General features: G+C 43.9%; 1 protein-coding gene across 2 annotated transcripts in view; it reads left to right on the top strand.

The window, feature by feature from the left end:
* LOC138580218 (alpha-2-macroglobulin-like protein 1) overlaps positions 1–18,562 on the top strand; it is a 1,051,822-nt gene that overhangs the window by 700,624 nt on the left and 332,636 nt on the right. For both annotated transcript variants that reach the window (XM_069650580.1, XM_069650579.1), the window contains one exon: positions 5,934–6,110. In XM_069650580.1, the coding sequence (XP_069506681.1) occupies positions 5,934–6,110 (177 nt within the window). The remainder of the gene's footprint in view (positions 1–5,933; positions 6,111–18,562) is intronic.

Raw genomic sequence — 18,562 nt, 5'->3', positions numbered from 1 at the left:
TGGAGCTGTGCCTCTCTGAGCACAATGAACAAGGGGTCCACGTCTGTATGCCCCCAGGTAATCCTTCCAAAAATACAAAAAAGTTAGCAGGCGCCCTTCTCTCAAAAGAACACAGTTTGTGAAGGAGTACATTCTTGGTCATATCTCCTGGAGGTTGCAACACTCTTGACCTCTAGTGTTTAGTGATGTGATTAGGTGCACCAGTTGTGGGCTGAATGCCTGGTTGTATAGTGGGTGACTTTGTGTGGGTAAACCCGAGCTGCATCCATGGAGTAGGCCAGGCTGCCTGTTGATGGTGTACTTTCCTCTAGGGTGAATGTGGTTTTGTCTGGAAATGTTGTGAAAAATTGAAGGGTCTGCTTATTCATTTGGGGATGCTCGCAAGGCAGGGTTACACACTGCCAAATATCAATGGTGTCACAGTGGGTGTTTGTGCTGTTGCTAGGTGTTCTGGGATGGAATGTTGACGAGAGACACATTTTCCTTGTTGTTTATCTTTCAGCGCTGTAGAGGATGAATACACATTAAGTGCCAGAATATGTGATGGTTGCGTATGAACATGGACACAGTGCAACGTGTTTGTGTTTTCAATACTTTGGGCCTCATTATGAGTTTAGTGGTGTGGTAAAAAACAGTGGTAATGCAATGGTAACAGAATTACCACTGCCTTACCACCACGTTACCACGCATCTGAACCACAGGTTTGAAGGTAAAGTAGAGGACCCGAGTCTTCGAGCACAGGGTGATACAAGAAGTTAAGAAGCTAGAAATGGCAACGGAAAAAGAAAAAACAATTCAAAATTTGAACAGAGAAGAAAAAGCAACGCTTAATACACTGTTATTCAATGAATCAATAATAATTCGAAAAGCAGACAAAGGAAGTGCTACGGTGGTCATGAATAGGATAGATGACATAGAAGAATGTATGAGGCAACTGACAGACACCAGTAACTATAAGCTACTGGAAGAAAACCCTACATTAAAACTTGAAAGACTTATCAATCAGAAAGTGGTAAAAGCTGAAGAAAGGAGATGGATCACGAAAAAAGAGGCAGAATTCCTTGTAGTAGACAAACCAAGGATCCCGCAATTCTATATTCTCCCAAAAATCCATAAATCACTCACTAGACCACCAGGGAGGCCGATAGTCTCAGGCTGTGACTCAATTTTGGAGCCATTATCAAAGTTTGTAGAACACTTCATGCAGCCTAGAGTCAGAGCTATGGCCTCTTTCGTAAAGGATACTACCCAGATAATTAAAGAGGTAGAAGGAAGACCGTTTACAATCAATGAAGAGATCCTGATCTGTTTAGACGTGGTGGCCCTATACACAAATATACCGCAGAGGGCCTCATTGGAAGTGTTGGAAGAGAGACTACTTGCAGAAAATCCGATCATGAATACACCGATATCTTTTATCATGTGGTGTGCCGAAATGGCATTAATGGAGAGTTACTTCCATTTTAATGGCCACTTTTATCAACAAATACAGGGCACGGCAATGGGGGCCACATTGGCCCCAAGCATTGCGAACCTATATATGGAAGCATTCGAAAAAAAATACATCTACTCAGAAACAAACCCATATAGACAAAACATCTTACTATGGAGAAGGTACATAGATGACATTCTCATCATCTGGAAAGGGGATGAGACCACGCCAATTGAATTCTTTAGGTGGATTAATGTACAAAACCATCATCTTAAATTCACCGAAAACCTGAGTAGGGATGAAGTTAACTATCTGGATGTGACAATAAAAGTGAACAAAGACAAAGGTGAACTATATGTAAAACCATATAAAAAACCAACAGATCGTAATGCTTTACTACATTACAGTAGTTTTCACCCATCCCACACACGTGATAATTTACCGTTTGGTCAGTTCTTACGACTGAAAAAAAACAGCACATATAGGACCGACTACCGAGATGGGGCTAAGAAATTGAGAACTAGCCTGAGAGAGAGGCTATCCGGTAAATTTGACCAAAAAGGCTATGAAGAGAGCGGATAATAACCATCGAGGAGCCATTCTTGAACAAACACCAAAAGTTAAAAACAAAAACAATCTAGTGTTCGTGAACACATACAGCAACCTGTCCAATCGAATTCGGAAGATTGTGCATCAGAATTGGGGAATCCTGGAAAAGGGGAAGATCCCCTTAGAGAGACCACTGATTGCATTTCGGAGGAGCAGAACATGCGTAACGATATCACAAAACAGATCAAAATGCAACCCACTTTAACAGAAACGTGGCGACTACGACGACCAGAGGGCCATTTTCCATGTGGATCTTGCACATGTTGTGGACAGACAAAAAAGACAACAGAAATAGATCTCGGTTTGAGCACCCCATGGAAACAAAAGGGTCTAACAAACTGCAATTCGCAATTTGTAGTATACGTGATCTGGTGCCCCTGTAAAAAATTATATATAGGGAAAACAGAAAGAAAGGTCAAGACTCGGATCACAGAGCACAAAACTTGCATTAGAAAAAGAGTACATGTAGCACCATTAGTAGGACACATTATAGAAAACATACATAAGGTTGAAGAATTAAGGTGGTCCGTGGTCTATCAGGTAAAAACCAGTAACGATACGAATGTGGATCGTAAAAAAGTAAAAAAAGTACTGTTGAAAGAGAGAGAATTCATTTTCTTAACTAGTAGTATGGATTTGGGACTAAACGAAAGAACTGAATAAAAATTGCAACAGTATGTGATCTGTCTTGCCAAAAGGGTAACAGACTGTGCCAAACCCTTCTGACAAAGCGGTAACTTAATCGGGACAAAACGAACATCTATAAGAAATGTACAACACACTGCTAGCAACAGTTTTTGTATTATATTTAAAACCTATAATCAAATTTAGAAGTACATAGGTACAACCTACTGATGCTGATGGGACACACCCGCCGGTGTGTAGATGCTGCAGGAATCTGTTTTTTTAGATGGCAGAGCTGATGATATGCCCGCGAACAGTAGATCAGTGGCGATGATGGAGCCAGCCGTCGGTGAAATACCGTGAGATAGTAGAGCTGCCAATGTCTCCGATAGCTAAAAAGAGGCAGCGTGTAGAAGAACGCCGTGTAACAGCATAAAAAAGCAAACCGCGGAAATGGAAGCCAATTAAAGGGGGCCGTAGGCGAAACACATATGAACACTGAAGGTATAGAAAAAAGCACCTCCCCACCACCAAGGGAACCACGTGACGTAATGGTCACATGACGGAGGGAGTTCCCGATAAAAACAGGAAATGAAGGTCGGCAAAGGAGTAAGTGAGCACCGCACCGAAGGAACGCTGTCAGTTTGAGGACGCTGCAAGATAAAACAGGTAAGAGACCACATTGAGGCACAATTAAACCAAAAGAATGCGGGTAGAAAATAAATGTGCCATAACTAAATGAGGGCGACTAATGTATTCTAAGAAAATAAGTAGCACTCCCCTAAATGGATTTGAGATTACAGAGGATATCTCTGTTCTCAGTAACAAGTGGGAGACATGAGCTCACTGACCGAGAGGAGGAGATTCTCGTCCCAGCCCAGACAGACTTAGGGAACAATACCCGGTCTAAGAAGTACATTAATAAGACAAAAGAAACAGTGGTGAAGATTATTACAGAATGTAACACTACGACCCAAATTGCTTATATAGTTAAAAGCATACGGGGATCGATCTGACATTTATTCTTGTTTGTGCTTTTTCTAAAAACTGCAGTGCTCAGTTATTGCAGTTGGGTTAGCTACAATTGGGACATATGAAGCCACCAACTCAAAGGAGGAACGACAACCCACAACCCAGTGATATGTAGAGAACACCATCAGCCCTGGGAATGTTTCAAAAGATGGTAAGGCTAAATTTGTCCATAGGGTGACTGGTAATATCTAGAAGGTGAGTTAAAGTGAAAGACTGCTTTGAATATAGAGGGTTGTAACTATTCCTAGACTCTGAGCCCAAGTATTCTGTTATTTGTCCTCTTTAGCCCCAAGAAGGTGAAAAAGTGCAATAACTAGAAGAAGACGAGAACTCGTGAGAACTAAGATTTTCAAAAGTAGCAAAGCAGAAACCAATTAATGGGATACTGGTTACCTGGGTAAGAACTCTTGTGGGTTGATGAGGAAGAATGACTCTTCTTTGAAACTGAGCTACGGGATAAATGAGTGTATTAAGTTACCAAGACACAATGAGATCATGCAAGGCCGAACACTGGAATTGTATAGCCTCAAGGTGTTTACCTCTTAGTAACTAGGAGGAGGCCCGAGTAGAGAAAACAAAGTTGAATAATTATTAAAAAGAGAAAGGAATTGTAATGAGACTGAACCATGTGAAACCTGTTCCATGTACCAATGGTGGGTATGTCACTGATAGATATAGAGGAGGAGTATTATAGCTAATAACTTCCTCCTGCTGTGATATTAGACACAGCTAGTTGTATGTAATAAAATATACAACGTGGATGCATCGAACATTAATAGTCGATTGTCCTCTACTTGTTTCCCACAGACATCCATTCAGTGTATTCACTTGATGAGAGGAACAAAGGAAGGGACTAAGTGTGGATCCCCCATTGGTCCCAAGAAGAAAACAGACTACTGTATATGACAATTGAATGTGGTTCTTTTACCCCTGATGAATTTCCAAAGAAATTATTATCAATGATATAGGAAAGAAACATGTTGGGAGCATGGTTGAATGCAGTGTGAATGAGTTGAATGAGTGGAGTGAGCACTGATAGGTTAAAGTGGTATGGACTAAGGTGGACCGTCTCATTTGGAGAGGTTTTCAAATTACTGATCCATGGTGTGAATTCATTGAATATGAAAATCATAAAGACTGAGATAAGAAGTGATCACAGAATATTGTTATAATATAGTGCTATGATGTGAAAATTTATTATCTGTTTTAGATTGATGTATGCACAGTTCAGATAGAATAAGATTGCATGCACTGTTTTTTATGATTCTATGTTTTAGAGCGAAACTAATAAAAAGATATTTTTGATATATAACAAAGATTATGTGATGATTCTATGTAAAATAAACATATACAAGTGAATAGACACGAATGGCACAAGGGAAACAGGTGACCCTGTGAATATATTGTATTGTACCATAGTATAGAGGGCTGTTCACAAGTGGTCTAGAGAAATATTTCCTCTAGTCTTTCGGATGTCAGAAAAGTAGAGGAAACACCTCCAGCTGAATGCTGGAGGTAATTTCTCCACCTTACCGCCCAAAAGCAGGCAAATCAGTGGTATTACCACCAGTGGTAATGGTGCCAGTGGTCGTAATGCCGGACCAACTGGTGGTAACGGTAATACCGTTTGGTGGTATCTCAGTGGTATTATTGTGGATGGCTTGGACACCATCTGAGACGCAGCCTATTCACTGGATGGCAGCTATCCAGTGTGTCTTGGTGCAATGCCACAAATCCCTATCCCTGCCACATACTTGCTATGACCAAGTCTGTGCTCACCACAAGGATGGGGATGCACCTCACCACCCTTGTTCCCTTATATTTTTCACTGCAGTCATGGTCGGTTGCACAGCACTAATGGTACCTGTTAATGGTTTGGTGTTACACTGCTACAGCAATGAGTCTGTTGGAAATCTGTACTAGCTGTGCCAGAACCAGATCAGGCTTCCCCTGGAACAGGGAATTTGACCCAGAGCAAACAGTGCTTTTGGTACAGAAAATAAAGAGCCAAGTCTGTTTACCTGACAAGTCTTGACTAGGATGAATAATACATACAGTCCATAGAACTGGTAGTATTAAGGGACATTCAAATTGGCTATGACATCCTCACCTAAGCCAGGAAGAAACACCTAAAAACCTTGACCAAAAGGCTTAACGAAAATCTGCCAAACCTTACCCATGCTTGGCATGACTACCGATGGCCCACCGTGCACTAACGCCTCTCTTCCTCCCTCAGGTGACCTCATGGGGAACGCCTTGCAGAATGTCGACCAGCTCATCCGGATGCCCGGCGGTTGCGGGGAGCAGAATATGCTGGTATTATCCTGTCTTATCTACGTCGTGTCGTACCTGCAGAATACCAACCAGTTGACGCCAGAGATCAATGCCAGGGCTTTGGGCTTCATGGTCGAAGGTCAGTGTCATCTACTGTCTGACAAGACACCTTTGTGACAGGTGACAGGTGCCCACAGTTAACACCCTGTAGGATCCAGTTGGCCATGAACACCTGTAGTTGCTGTACCTGTTTGACCCACCCCACCCCCCACATCTTTACAGCTATCCTGTCTAAACTTTACCTTTTGCTGCTCATGACTGTCAAGCGTTTCCGCTCTGAGCTGGTCACATATGTGTCTGCCTCCACACACAAACTTTAAAGTGCACGCTGCGCCTCATTTATATTCACGTTAATATATCACAGGCTTAGTCAGTGGTCCTATATTCTAGTTTCGCCTCCATGGGTTCTGCCTTCTTCTAATACCACTGGAGCCTGCTGTGTGGTGACGTCACTGCCTAGCTGTTGCATAGCAGGATGTTTGCTGTGTGTGGCTAACTGCTCCTGTGCACTCACTGAAGTGACCTGATCGATCAGTCTTTCTGAGCTCACCTCCAGGTGCTAGTCTGGTCTTTGTCTCCTTGGTCTTGGTTTAAAGTCCCAAAGTGGCCACAGCCTATGGGTCACTCTGGTATCAATGCTTCTAAAAACACTAGAGGCTTCTCCAAGGTGCCCGCACGCGGCCTTGACCCCGCCACTCTAGGGCAAGGCTAAGGCCTTCTTTGGGGGAACTGCCTTTTTGTCTAATCGAGAAGAAGTCTGCCTAGGGCTCCAAATGTGACAGCCACTTGAGTCCAGAAGTTAGGGTTGAGGGAGTCAGTATCTGCACTGTGTATCTGCTGCCGTCCTAGTGCTGTCTCATGTCTGACACCCAGGTAGACTTCACGTCACGTGTTACGTGTTATGACGGGCAGGAGCGAAATGTCCAGTGAGACATGCTTTTGCTGCGACAGGTTTCAGAAGAAGTCAAAGAACCTCATTAATTCTGAGTTCCTAGTGGTGATTCTACTTGGACCTGACCTTTGATAGATCAGTGGCTCATTATCATGAGGCGGAGCTTCCCGAAACTTGACTGCTGATATGGAAGAGTTACTAGGCACTTTGGGCCCTCACTCAACCCCCAGACTCCTCACTTAGGCCAATCCCCTTTACTCGGATACCTGTTGAGCGAATTTCAGTGGGGGATCAGTGGTGTCATTGCTACCAGTGCGGCTACGGACATTTATTCGGCGCTGTATTTTAGTTCGCTCTCTCATCGGCTATCATCCATGCCTTCTTTGGACATGTTTGGGGATTGCCTGTGCCCCTCCTGCTGTAGAGGCAATTAATCAGACCAGGATGCATCTGTTCCACTTGAATTGGTAACATCTTTGGCTTCAGAAACTCGGGCCATGTGCGACTTTACATTTCAGCACAACCAGTTCAGGCCGAATTAGCCCACACTTTTGCTTCTGACGGTAGCATATCATTCTTCAAATATATTCCAAGCCCGGTTCTGGCTGTGCCAACTCTGGGTACTGCAGTTGTACTGCAGACTTCAGTTATGGCACTGCTGCGGTCCCAGGAGCTACATCGCCTCCCCCATCATCACAGTGCTCACGGCATACCCATTAAGACCCTAATAGTGAGGAGGAGGACACCGCCTATACTGTAGTTGAAAGGCAAAGTTCTATTAGAGGGCCTTGGAAGATGTTATAGTATGTACCCCCTTCCCTTCCAGCACCTGGGTCCTTGGTAGTCTCTTGGGCCTCAGAGGGATTGGGCGTACCGTTATAAATAGATGTTAAGAGAGTGGCAACTCATATACGGGGAACACATATTTTCTGTACAAGTTAATAAGAGAATTGACAGAGTCACTAATTGTTACCATAGAAACCTCTAGCCTATTCCGTTATGGTCACGGTTGCCGTAAATAGGAGTACACACTGCAAATCATCAATCTCCGCTTCTTTGCATGTAGAGACCAGATTTCACGATGCCAGGGGAAACATTATCCATAATAACTCTTTACTTAAACCCTGTGGAATGACCTGGCCAACTTCCGCCCTGACCTCTACCACACAAGCCGAGTGGTGCTTATGGCAACTATTAAAGAATGGAGTCTGGTGGATTTATTGTGTTTCGTCTCACCACTGGGCCATGATAACACCACATTTTCTGCTGTGAACCTCGGAGTGGATTCCTGGCATCACGCTTAGCACCCACACTCATACAACACATTATAGGCTGATGGAAACATGCCCTCAGCCTTCCCATTGCTGCCCTGCCTGGCAAGCCAATGTCAGCACAAATTAGGACCTAAGATGGCCGAGCCCTGGGCTATCATTTCTACCAGGACGGCTTTTGGATGGCTCTCTCCCTCAAGAATAGGGCCAACTCCTTTGATGGATTGGTAACTTATCTAAGCACAGTGACAACCAATAGAGGTGTCACAGTGGACATAGGACAACAGATGGGAAGACCGCCTTGTCTCCCCTGGAGCCACATCTGAACAAAAAAAGCAAGTTGGATCCCACCAGTGTTGGTCAGAAAGCATTCCAACCCATGGAAAAATAATGTCCACTAAACTTCAAGCCCGAAGCAGCATCGCCTGAGACCCATAGACCAGCTAAATTATGGGTCTCGTTGTAGTGCTCCCACTCCTATTCTGGCTTCCTTGCTCCTTCTTATTCCCATCTGATGGTCATGGAAATAGTGTTGGGGATGTAGAAACTCACAGAACTGGTACCTATAGGTGTGACCATGGTCTGCCATGCATCGTGAACAAGAGGAATGGCATCATTGTATCATATTGGACCCGCTGATTAAACCCCCTCATCCCCCCTGAAAATTGTTGTTCAAGTGGATTGCTCTCAGGCACCCCCTTTCAGCCTTAAACATGGGCAATGATTTTGCCTGAAAGTCTTCAGGAATGCTTATTTCCAGATCCCCATATGGACACCACAGGAGGAGAACACTACCAAAGTAGCTCCCTTTTAGGCTAGGCACTATCCCTCCCCTCAGTCCCTGCCAAGCTGACAACACTAGGAGGGGTTTTGAGTCTACATAAATCACTTTCTGGAAAACTGAGTGACCAATCCCCTTCTTCAGATGGCCTGGGCTCCGTTCATCAGGTCCCTGACCTCTTGTTCGATGAAGGCATTTTGAGTAATCAAACATAATCTTCTCTCTGCTCAACTCTAGGCATTTAGCTGGGCATGAGCTTTCCTCTCATATGGAGAGTATCAGCAAGATCAGACTGTTCCATTGCACTAAGCATGCCATGGGATCATGGATCCGGAGCTCTTGCTCTAGGACTCATGCTCTCCTATGTACAGGTGATGCCGCGCGATATGAGGATGCAAAGCTCCTCTGTCCAGAGCAATGCAGTGAGCTGGCATGGGTCTCTATCTCTCAAGCAAAATCAGATCTTATGTGGTGATTTATTGAAGCCAATCTGTTGGCGGCTATCGCCATAGACAAGTAGTCTCCCATTGTGAAAAAGAAAATTCCTCAAATACTGGATGGGTCTGTACCTTAGTCCCTCGAAGATCCACAAGCTCTGGTCCTCTCTGGATGCGCTCCGCCAATTAAACTTTCTAGTATTGAGGGCCATTTTCAAAGCCTTTCTAACACTGCTCTATTCCAAGACTGCATTTCTTCTAACAAACAATTGGACTACAATCTTTTATCTAAGCAATTACGTGTGCAGACATTGATGTCAGTGCTGCCTCGTTTCGGTGACAGCATGGAGGTAGACTCTCTTCCACAAGGCATGGGTGTCTGCGAGTAATGCACCTAGCAGGTTCCATCAACAGTCAGGCAGATTCCATCAGCATAAGCATAGAAGGGGATTACCCCAAATGTGGTACAGCTGATGAGGGAGTCTTAAATATTTACACACAAAGAGTTTCACAAGCTGTAAAAAATAAATTTATTTAAAGGGCTGCAATTCTAATTAACTTGGTATCCAACAGGGGATATCCTGATTATTCTAACTTGGAACTGCCCAAGGTAGTTATGAGAAACATAGAGCAATGTGAAGTCACACCAAAAAACGTCTTGTTCAAAAAAATATTTCAAACTTTTATTTCACAAAAGTGAGTACATTTAACACAAGAGTGAGTACATTTAACAGATACATGGAATCCTATGTTTAAACAAATGCATGGAGACAACAGAAATCAACTTTTTACCAAATTAGTATATTTCACAAATATATGAAAACGTCCTATGCTTAAAACAAATACATGGAGACAACAGAATTCAACTTCGTTTAATGAAAGTCCTGGTTTGCCATTGAGATGAAAACCAAACAGTTGAAGAAAACCAGAGCGAACTAATCAGTTCAATTGATTATGTAAAGATATAAATGCATTTGTACAGGTCTGCCGACGTAAACTTTTCACATTATTCCGGTAGAAAAGGAAGGGTCTCAAACAAAGATGGTGAGATTAGAAACAAAATTAATTTCAACGCAAAGAGACCACAATTACGTTTCGGCGGACCACCTGTGGGGCCTCTGATGTTAAAGAACCGCCTTCCTCGGGGCAGAGTAAGTAGTAATAATCCCTGCAGGGAACAGGACACAACAATCCATCACACAATGGGTATATACATACAAAATATAAAATGTGACTTGCTATATGCTTCTCAAGTACAAATCTTGGGTTCCATCAGCAGTCAGGCAGATTCCATCAGCAGTCAGGCAGATTCCAACAGCAGTCAGGAAGTTTCCTGCTACGGTCAGGCAGATTCCATCAGCAGTCAGGCAGCTTCCATCAGCAGTCAGGAAGGTTCCTGCTACAGCCAGGCAGCTTCCATCAGCAGTCAGGCAGGTTCCATCAGCAGTCAGGAAGGTTCCTGCTACAGTCAGGCAGATTCCATCAGCAGGCAGGCAGATTCCATCAGCAGGCACATTCCATCAGCAGGCTGAAATATGCTCTGCACACGTGGGAGCACCAAACCCTGGACATTACCCTCCCCTTCCAGAGTTGGGGAGAAGGGGGGGGCTCTCAAACAGCCACCTATTTATGTACAGGCAGATGTACAAGTCCATCTCGCTTTCCCACCACTTCCTCTCTTTTGCTCGCCATCTGGCCTTGTCTGGGAGACCAGCTGAGTCATGGTTTGTCTGATGGCGATAAAGGCTTATGGAAACTCTGCAGGTCTAATGCTTCAATCTGAAGTGTACCTGGACGTGTTTCCTATGTTCACAAGGGCTACTTCTTTGAAATCTAAAGTTCATTTTGTATTGTTAGGTCACTACCAATTTGGGCACTCATCAACCAGTGCTTTTTTAAAGTAGCCTTCCACAAACTGCTTCTTGTGGTCAGCACTTCCACCAGGAGGGTCAGTGAGCTAAGGGTCCAGCCCATTGAGAGCATTGCATTGTGTGCCATGAAGACAATGGGCCTCATTACACGGATGGCTATTAGCGCCATGGTTCATGCCGGTAAAATACCGGCACCGCCTTGGCGGAAAAGGGAATTACCGCCCCATTCCAAGGTTGGCGGGGCAGTAATTTCCCCTTCCACCATTGCCCTTCCCCATTCCCATTTTTGGCCCATAGGGCTCAATGGGAATGGGGAAGGCGCTAATTACGGTACCGCAAATTGCGGTACCGTAATTAGCTCCCTGGGTCCCTTTGCGGGTTGGTTTTTAACGCCTGCAAAAAGCAGGTGTTAAATCCCCCAACCCGCAAAGGGACCTCGTAGTAAGGCGGTAAGGATTTACCGGTACCGGTATTTTACCGGTACCGGTAAATCCTTACCGCCATCCGTGAAATGAGGTCCTTCATTTAACACGAGTCACATGTGTGATGAAAGATAATTCGGAAGTCCATAGTATTCAGGAAGTGTGCATTCTTTCCTGGTTTTCTGAACTTGAACTCTGATGCAGAACGGGCAATTAACTGTTTGGATGTACAAACGTCTTTTCTACTTCTTTTGCTAGGACACATGCTACTTGTTCTTCTCGTAGGTTCCATGTCACGGGCAGAGCCTTCTTCCCTGCTAGTCTTCAGTGATCTGTTGGGTGGGCCTTTGCATTACGTGAACCTGGCAGACTCATTGGGATCCCATGTGGTGGGAGACAAGGCCACATAGGTTGCCATGAAGTAGCATTCTCCTCCCTTGGATGGCATTGGCCGAGTGGAGTGGGTTCTGCAGACCCTTCTTTAGATGAGAGCTGCAGATGTGATGCTCCACCTGGGCAGATTTCTATGAGGATGTTATGTGGCAGTCTGGACCAGGAGGAGTAAGTGTAGCAAGTGCACATTACAGTAGGGCCTTCCACAATTGCACTTGATGTGTCTAATCTTAGCAAGAGCGGGAGAGAAAATGAATAAGGACAGGGGAATCAGAAGCACAGATACATATTAATAATTCACATTTATATAGCACTACAGACCCTCAGGCATCTAAGCGCTGCTTATTATTACCCACGGTGAGTGGTGTTTATTTATTGACCTCGGAAGGATCAAAGGCTGAGTTTGGCCCTTCCAGGATTCAAACCTACGTGCACGGATGCCCAAGCGAGCGCTCTACTCGCTGTGCTAGCTGACCAGCTGCATAGCACACGAATGGACTGCACCTGCATGGGGAGGCTACATCCTGGACTCCCCTTTATACTCTATTGTTGTTTTACAAGCAATGGAAGAAGGTATCCCCCCCTACCCCGCACAAATCTGATTAAGCGGATTAAGGGATTTACGGAAATTACAAGAGCCACTTTTTGCGTTCTCTCTTTTTTGTAAAAGAGTTTGTTCTCTGTTTTTTGCTTTTTACGATTTTTTTCTTCTCTTGCTCTGTATTTTATCTTTTGGACTTCGTGTTTAATTGTTTAATTTCAGTATGTCTTTTCTTTGCCTGGATTTTTCTTTGGCCCTTTCCTATTTTTGCATGTTCGACTCATGCCTTTCTCTTAATTTAACTTTTCATATCGTCATTATTTTCATATGTTGTATTTATTTTCTGTGCAGTGATTGTTTCTCTAATCGTGCTGTATTTTTATTTCAAGTTGCTTATTTTTTTACATATTCTACTCTACGTCTGTCCTTCATTCTACCTACCTTCCTTCCTTCCTTCCTTCCTTCCTTCCTTCCTTCCTTCCTTCCTTCCTTCCTTCCTTCCTTCCATCTTCCTTCCTTCCTTCCTTCCTTCCTTCCTTCCTTCCTTCCTTCCTTCCTTCCTTCCTTCCTTCCTTCCTTCCTTCCTTCCTTCCTTCCTTCCTTCCTCCCTTCCTCCCTTCCTCCCTTCCTCCCTTCCTTCCTTCCTTCCTTCCTTCCTTCCTTCCTTCCTTCTTCCTTTCCTTCCTTTCTTCTTCTTTTCCTTCCTTTCTTCCTCCTTTCTTCCTTTCTCCATCCTTTCCTTCGTTCCTTCCGCTTTCTTTTTTTTCTTTCCTTCTTCTTTCTCCCTGTCTTCGGCCTTTACTCGTTTTTCCCTTTGGGTTTCACTCTATGCATTGTTTTGTTATGTTACAACATTTCTCATATTATTTATTTGTCTTCTTTCTCTCCTGCTGATGTTACTGCATTCTCTAATTTCCTCATCGTTTCTTTTATTCTTTACCTTCTCATTTAATTTTCCTATTTTTCCAGACCTTTTTCATTTATTTGTCTTCCTGCTTTTTTGTCTTATGTCCTTCTGTACTTCTTTCTATTGAATTTTCTGTCTTTTGATTTCTTTGCTGTCCCTTTTTCTATGTCGTCCTTTATGTGTTCTTTGTTTTCCTTTTCAGTATTTTTCTCTTGTCTTTCTCATTTATGACTTCTTTGCTTCTCTTTCTCTTTCAATTGTGCTTTCTATGTGTGTCTACTTTTTCTTTCTTCTATTCTCTTTTCCTGTATTCCCCCGTACTGATCACTGTTTAGCAAAGCTCTAGTGAAGTGGCCGTGTGTGCATTGCTTCCTAGAACTCTGGCCCACACGTATGCATCTCGGCTGATGCATTATAAGCATATACAATTGTATATTCAGTCCTTCGAATTTAAATGTATCCATTTTAGAATTTATCTCAAAATGGGGGACAAAGCATGTTTGTATTTCTATTTCTCAAAATGTTTTTGCGTAGCGATTACTCAGTGGATCCCCGAGTCACCTGTACTGCTTGATATTCGGTTTAGGGGAGACCTCCGGGACCTACGGGCGGAGCAAAAAAGATGCAGCTTCTGCTTTTGACATCTCCACCTGCTGCCTTCCTTCCTAGGCAGCATCCAAGGTGACCTTGTGCAGGTTTTATTTCTTCTGTACCTTATCTTCTGTTCTATGCCCAGAAAAGCAGTAGATGTATGTGCCTACTGTAGATATATGGGCAACCTAAATAATGTAATCCCAGCTGGACTTGCCTTAGTAAGACAGATAAAATGCGGACCCTAACAACGGTGAGGGTAACACTGGCATTTACAATGCTTATAAGAAGCAGCACTGGTGCAATTCATGTTTTTAAAATATACCCCATGTTTATGTTCATGGGGAAACCATGAGCAACCATGGATTTAGTCCTTAGTGGACCTATGGTATTGCGTTGACATCCACAGATAGTAAATGGCTCAGAGATAGACCATGCATAACCTGGCTCTCTTAGTGGACACGGCATTATGGACACACATAGTTGACCACGATCCTACAGGTATTGGATAACCACGGAGAGTCGATGTATAACCATTGTCTTATAATGTCCATGGTGCCATGGACATACATGGTTGTCCCTGATCCCGAAGAGTTTGGATCACCATGACTAACAATGGTCATGAACATTTGAAAGGCCTTTGTTCATTTTACTTGTGGATTGTCGACAACTTGCTGTTTAACATTAAAGCCATAGAAAACCATGATTAGGACTACAGTTTTGGCTAGTGCTGCAGGTAGAAATTGACATCCCCCCTATGGCATTTGCCTGTCCATAATACCAGCACATTCCATTCCGACATATTACTACTGGGAAAGCAGGCGTCATACAAAACACAAGAAAACGTGCCTTTTTATAACAGATCATATTTCCATTTGAATAACATGTGATTGTGAAGTGCAGGTGCACACCTTCGAAGGATCCTGACAATATCAGGATGACTTTAGGAATTTTATCGAGAAACGATTTGGACGGTGTTACATGGCAATACACATTTATATCTGCACTGTGAATGCTTTTAGACAAGTATTTATTCATGTTAGACTGAAACAAACTTGATGTAATTGTGCAAAGCATTGTGGGTATGCAAAAAGCATAGTCCTAGGGAACAGAACAGAAGTTGCAGTTCTCTATCCTTGTAGTAAAGATCCATGGTTTGCCCATTACATACAACTTGTTCAACCTGCTCACAAATCACACTGATTGGCTAATCCACTGATTTAGAATAACAAGATATTTGATGGGTTTAGGGAAAGGGGAATAATTAGGATTGGTCTGAAATTAATTTGAATTTCAGCAAAGTGGAGTTTCCGAGTTGGGGTTGTTGAGAAACAGTACTGAAATCTAATTTGTTCAATACTTTCTGGGTGAGAATATGCTGAATAAACACCCACACAATCATGAAGATAGTTACAATATTTAGTATTAGAGACAATCATAATAAATGAAACGGAACAGAAATAATGCTTAACAAATGAAGATGGACTCATACTTCCATACAATCGCCAATCAGCCTTTGGGGAACATCGATCTCTGTAAACATAACAGCACTGAGGCGCACCGTTGTGCAGGCATCAACGACGGCCAACAGCCACTTGCTGCGGTCCAGAGGTTCCCAGGACATGTGTAATAAATACACTGTAAATTACAGTACAAAGAACATCAGCAGAAACTGTGTGTTTGTTGAATATTCCAGAAGTGGGCCAAATGTCCAGATAGCTCCACAGTTATGTGGCGTTAACACTCGATCCGGCCTGTTACCGGCATGGGGCCGGAGTTAAAAGCCTGAGCGGAGTGAGGGTGTTTACAGAGGGCCCCGATATGATAACACCCAATCTGGCCAGCCGGATCGGCAGTTAAGGCCATTAGTACCCCGGTTGACAAAGCAGCAACCCGGGGTGCTAAAAAAAAGGATTTTCCTTCCTACAATGGGACGTTCTTGGAGTCCCGTTGTACGAAGGAAATTCCTTTACCAACATGGCTGCCATGGAAAGGGAAGGCAGGGTTCCATTCGGAACCCCTCTTCTCCTTCCACGGCAGCCATTCTGAGCAGAGAGGAAGGTGCGGCTGCGCCGCCGAGTGCCACCGCAGCTGCAATAAGGTAAGTTGGGGTGGGGGGGTTAAAATAAAAAAAGGGTACGGGCGGTTGGGGGGAAGATGGCAGTGGGGGGAGCCAGCCATCTGCCGGCTTCGAACACAGTCTTACACCAGCGGTTCAAGCCTGCATTCCTAGCCACCTGATTGGCTGGCTCCCCCTGCCCGGATGCTAATTTACAAAACAAACTTCTGCCGGTTCAATCCAGCCTGCCCATTGGCCGTCTCTTCTCATACAGTTTGATAAAACAAAAAATATTCAGGAAGAAAAACGATTACGTATCCAAACACTATTCCACAGCTAATAAAAGAAAGAAAAAACTAAAAACTGTTTTAATAAACTGCAAGCACACACAAGCGTTAAATAATTTCTTCACTGTCAAAGTACCAAACATCACTGGTTTGTTGCACACAGTAACTAGTATTTTATTCTTACCGGATATTTAAACATTTTCTGTCCATAAATTAACACCCCTTAAGTGTTAATAAGTATCCACAAAATAAAGAGATGAGCAAACAAACAAAAGCATGTCCATGGATCATGGACAAATTATGAGCTAAACATGTTAAAGCTGACCATGTATGCCACCTGACAGCTGTGGTTGGATTTCTTTGTATAGCCCTGTCACATGGAGAGAGCACAAGGATGTAATTACCCTGATTCTTGGACAGGACATGGACAAGAATGCATATGCATGGACAACATTTGTGATACCATGGACAATCAAAGGCTGCATTTCCATCTATATCTATAGCCTGTTACATGGACAAACATACCATGGGCAACAATCAGAGAGAGAGCAGGGAATACCATGCACAGACAATCACACTTCTGTTTGTTTATCCGTGACACCATGGACAGCCAAATAATCGGGTAGTTAGTATTATCACATCACCAGGCATCGAGGGAGCAGGAGCCCCCAACACTGCTGGAGCAGTGCACCGCCGCCGCATGGGAGAGAAGCAGGAGCTTCTCCCCACACATCAGAGGTAGGCCCCTGTGCTTGCCTCCACTCGACCCAAAATCTGAAAATTATTCCAAACAGCGCTACTTTAATGCACACCATCCCGTGTGATGGGGAATCTACAGATCGCTTACTATAACGCCTGATATTCCGTGTTATCCCTTGTGACCCTGCATCCTCTGCCTCATCTTATGCCACGATCGCCATTCCAAGATGGCCGCCCGAAATTTCCAGCCTGGCTGCATCTCAGCATGAGCCCCTCCAGGCTGCTAACTTGCCCTATTGGCTCTCGTGCCTTTTTAACGGGCCAATCCGCAAGCCGGTAGGCGTCGCCGGCCTCCAGTAACAAGGCCCACAGTACTAAGGCTACCTACCTGTCCCAGCCTGTCCATGCCTTCCAGGCCGTTGGCCAGCTACTCTGCCTGCTGAACTGCCCACACAAGGTATGGCTAATGGAGACTATGTGAGCATTGTGAAAGAACCTTTTCATTATGTGTGCTGTTCCATCCCTGCTTGCAACTAAGTGCTCCGGCATTTATAGTATGGACTGCCTCACCCTTCCCACCATGTACTCCGTATCATGTTGTCACTGGTCTGTATTTACATGCTAGACTAAGACCTTACTCTGAGACTCCCACATATTACTGCCCATCTGCCTGTTCAAACTAGCCTTGGACATTAACACCTAGTCTGCCCAATAGCTTAGCCTGCGCCACCACTAAATGAGACAGATTTCTTTTTTCTGGGGCACCAATCAATTTAGTTACTGTACTTCCACTAACTGAGATACTAGCCATTGCTACGCTACACTCAAAGGCATTCAGCCCAGTATTTGATTGCTGCTTTAGACTTGTATTTGATGGCTGAATTTACCCGACTACTGCTGCCTTTAGTATCTGATCACTGCTCTTAGCCCAGTATTTGACTGTTGCTTTTAGCCTATCACCTAGTACCTGATTGCTGCATTTATCTTGCTTTAGACTTGTATTTGATTGCTGCATTTACCTGATTACTGCTGTCTCTAGTATCTGATTACTGCTCTTAGTCCAGTATTTGACTGTTGCTTTTAGCATATTACCTAGTACCTGATTGCTGCATTTATCTTGCCTAAGTATTTGACGACTGTACTTAGCCTACTCTGCCCAGTATCCAACCTAGAAGCTAAGTCCAGTCCTATTAGTTTACTAGTAGTAACATTATGTACTCCTTCCTGCCTAACCCAGTCCACCAAGTATCACTCACCAATCTGATAGTTATACTTACCATTGTCTATATGACCATGCTCACATCTCTGCCCACAGAGGGCCCAGGAGCCCACACTCAACCTACCTCCAAACCTTGCATTCTAGCACAGAGGAACCTTAGA

The sequence above is a fragment of the Ambystoma mexicanum genome, chromosome 3p, assembly GCF_040938575.1.
Source record: "Ambystoma mexicanum isolate Mex_15411 chromosome 3p, UKY_AmexF1_1, whole genome shotgun sequence".
In the NCBI taxonomy this organism is placed as follows: Eukaryota; Metazoa; Chordata; class Amphibia; order Caudata; family Ambystomatidae; genus Ambystoma; species Ambystoma mexicanum.
This window is presented reverse-complemented; position numbering and strand designations above follow the sequence as displayed.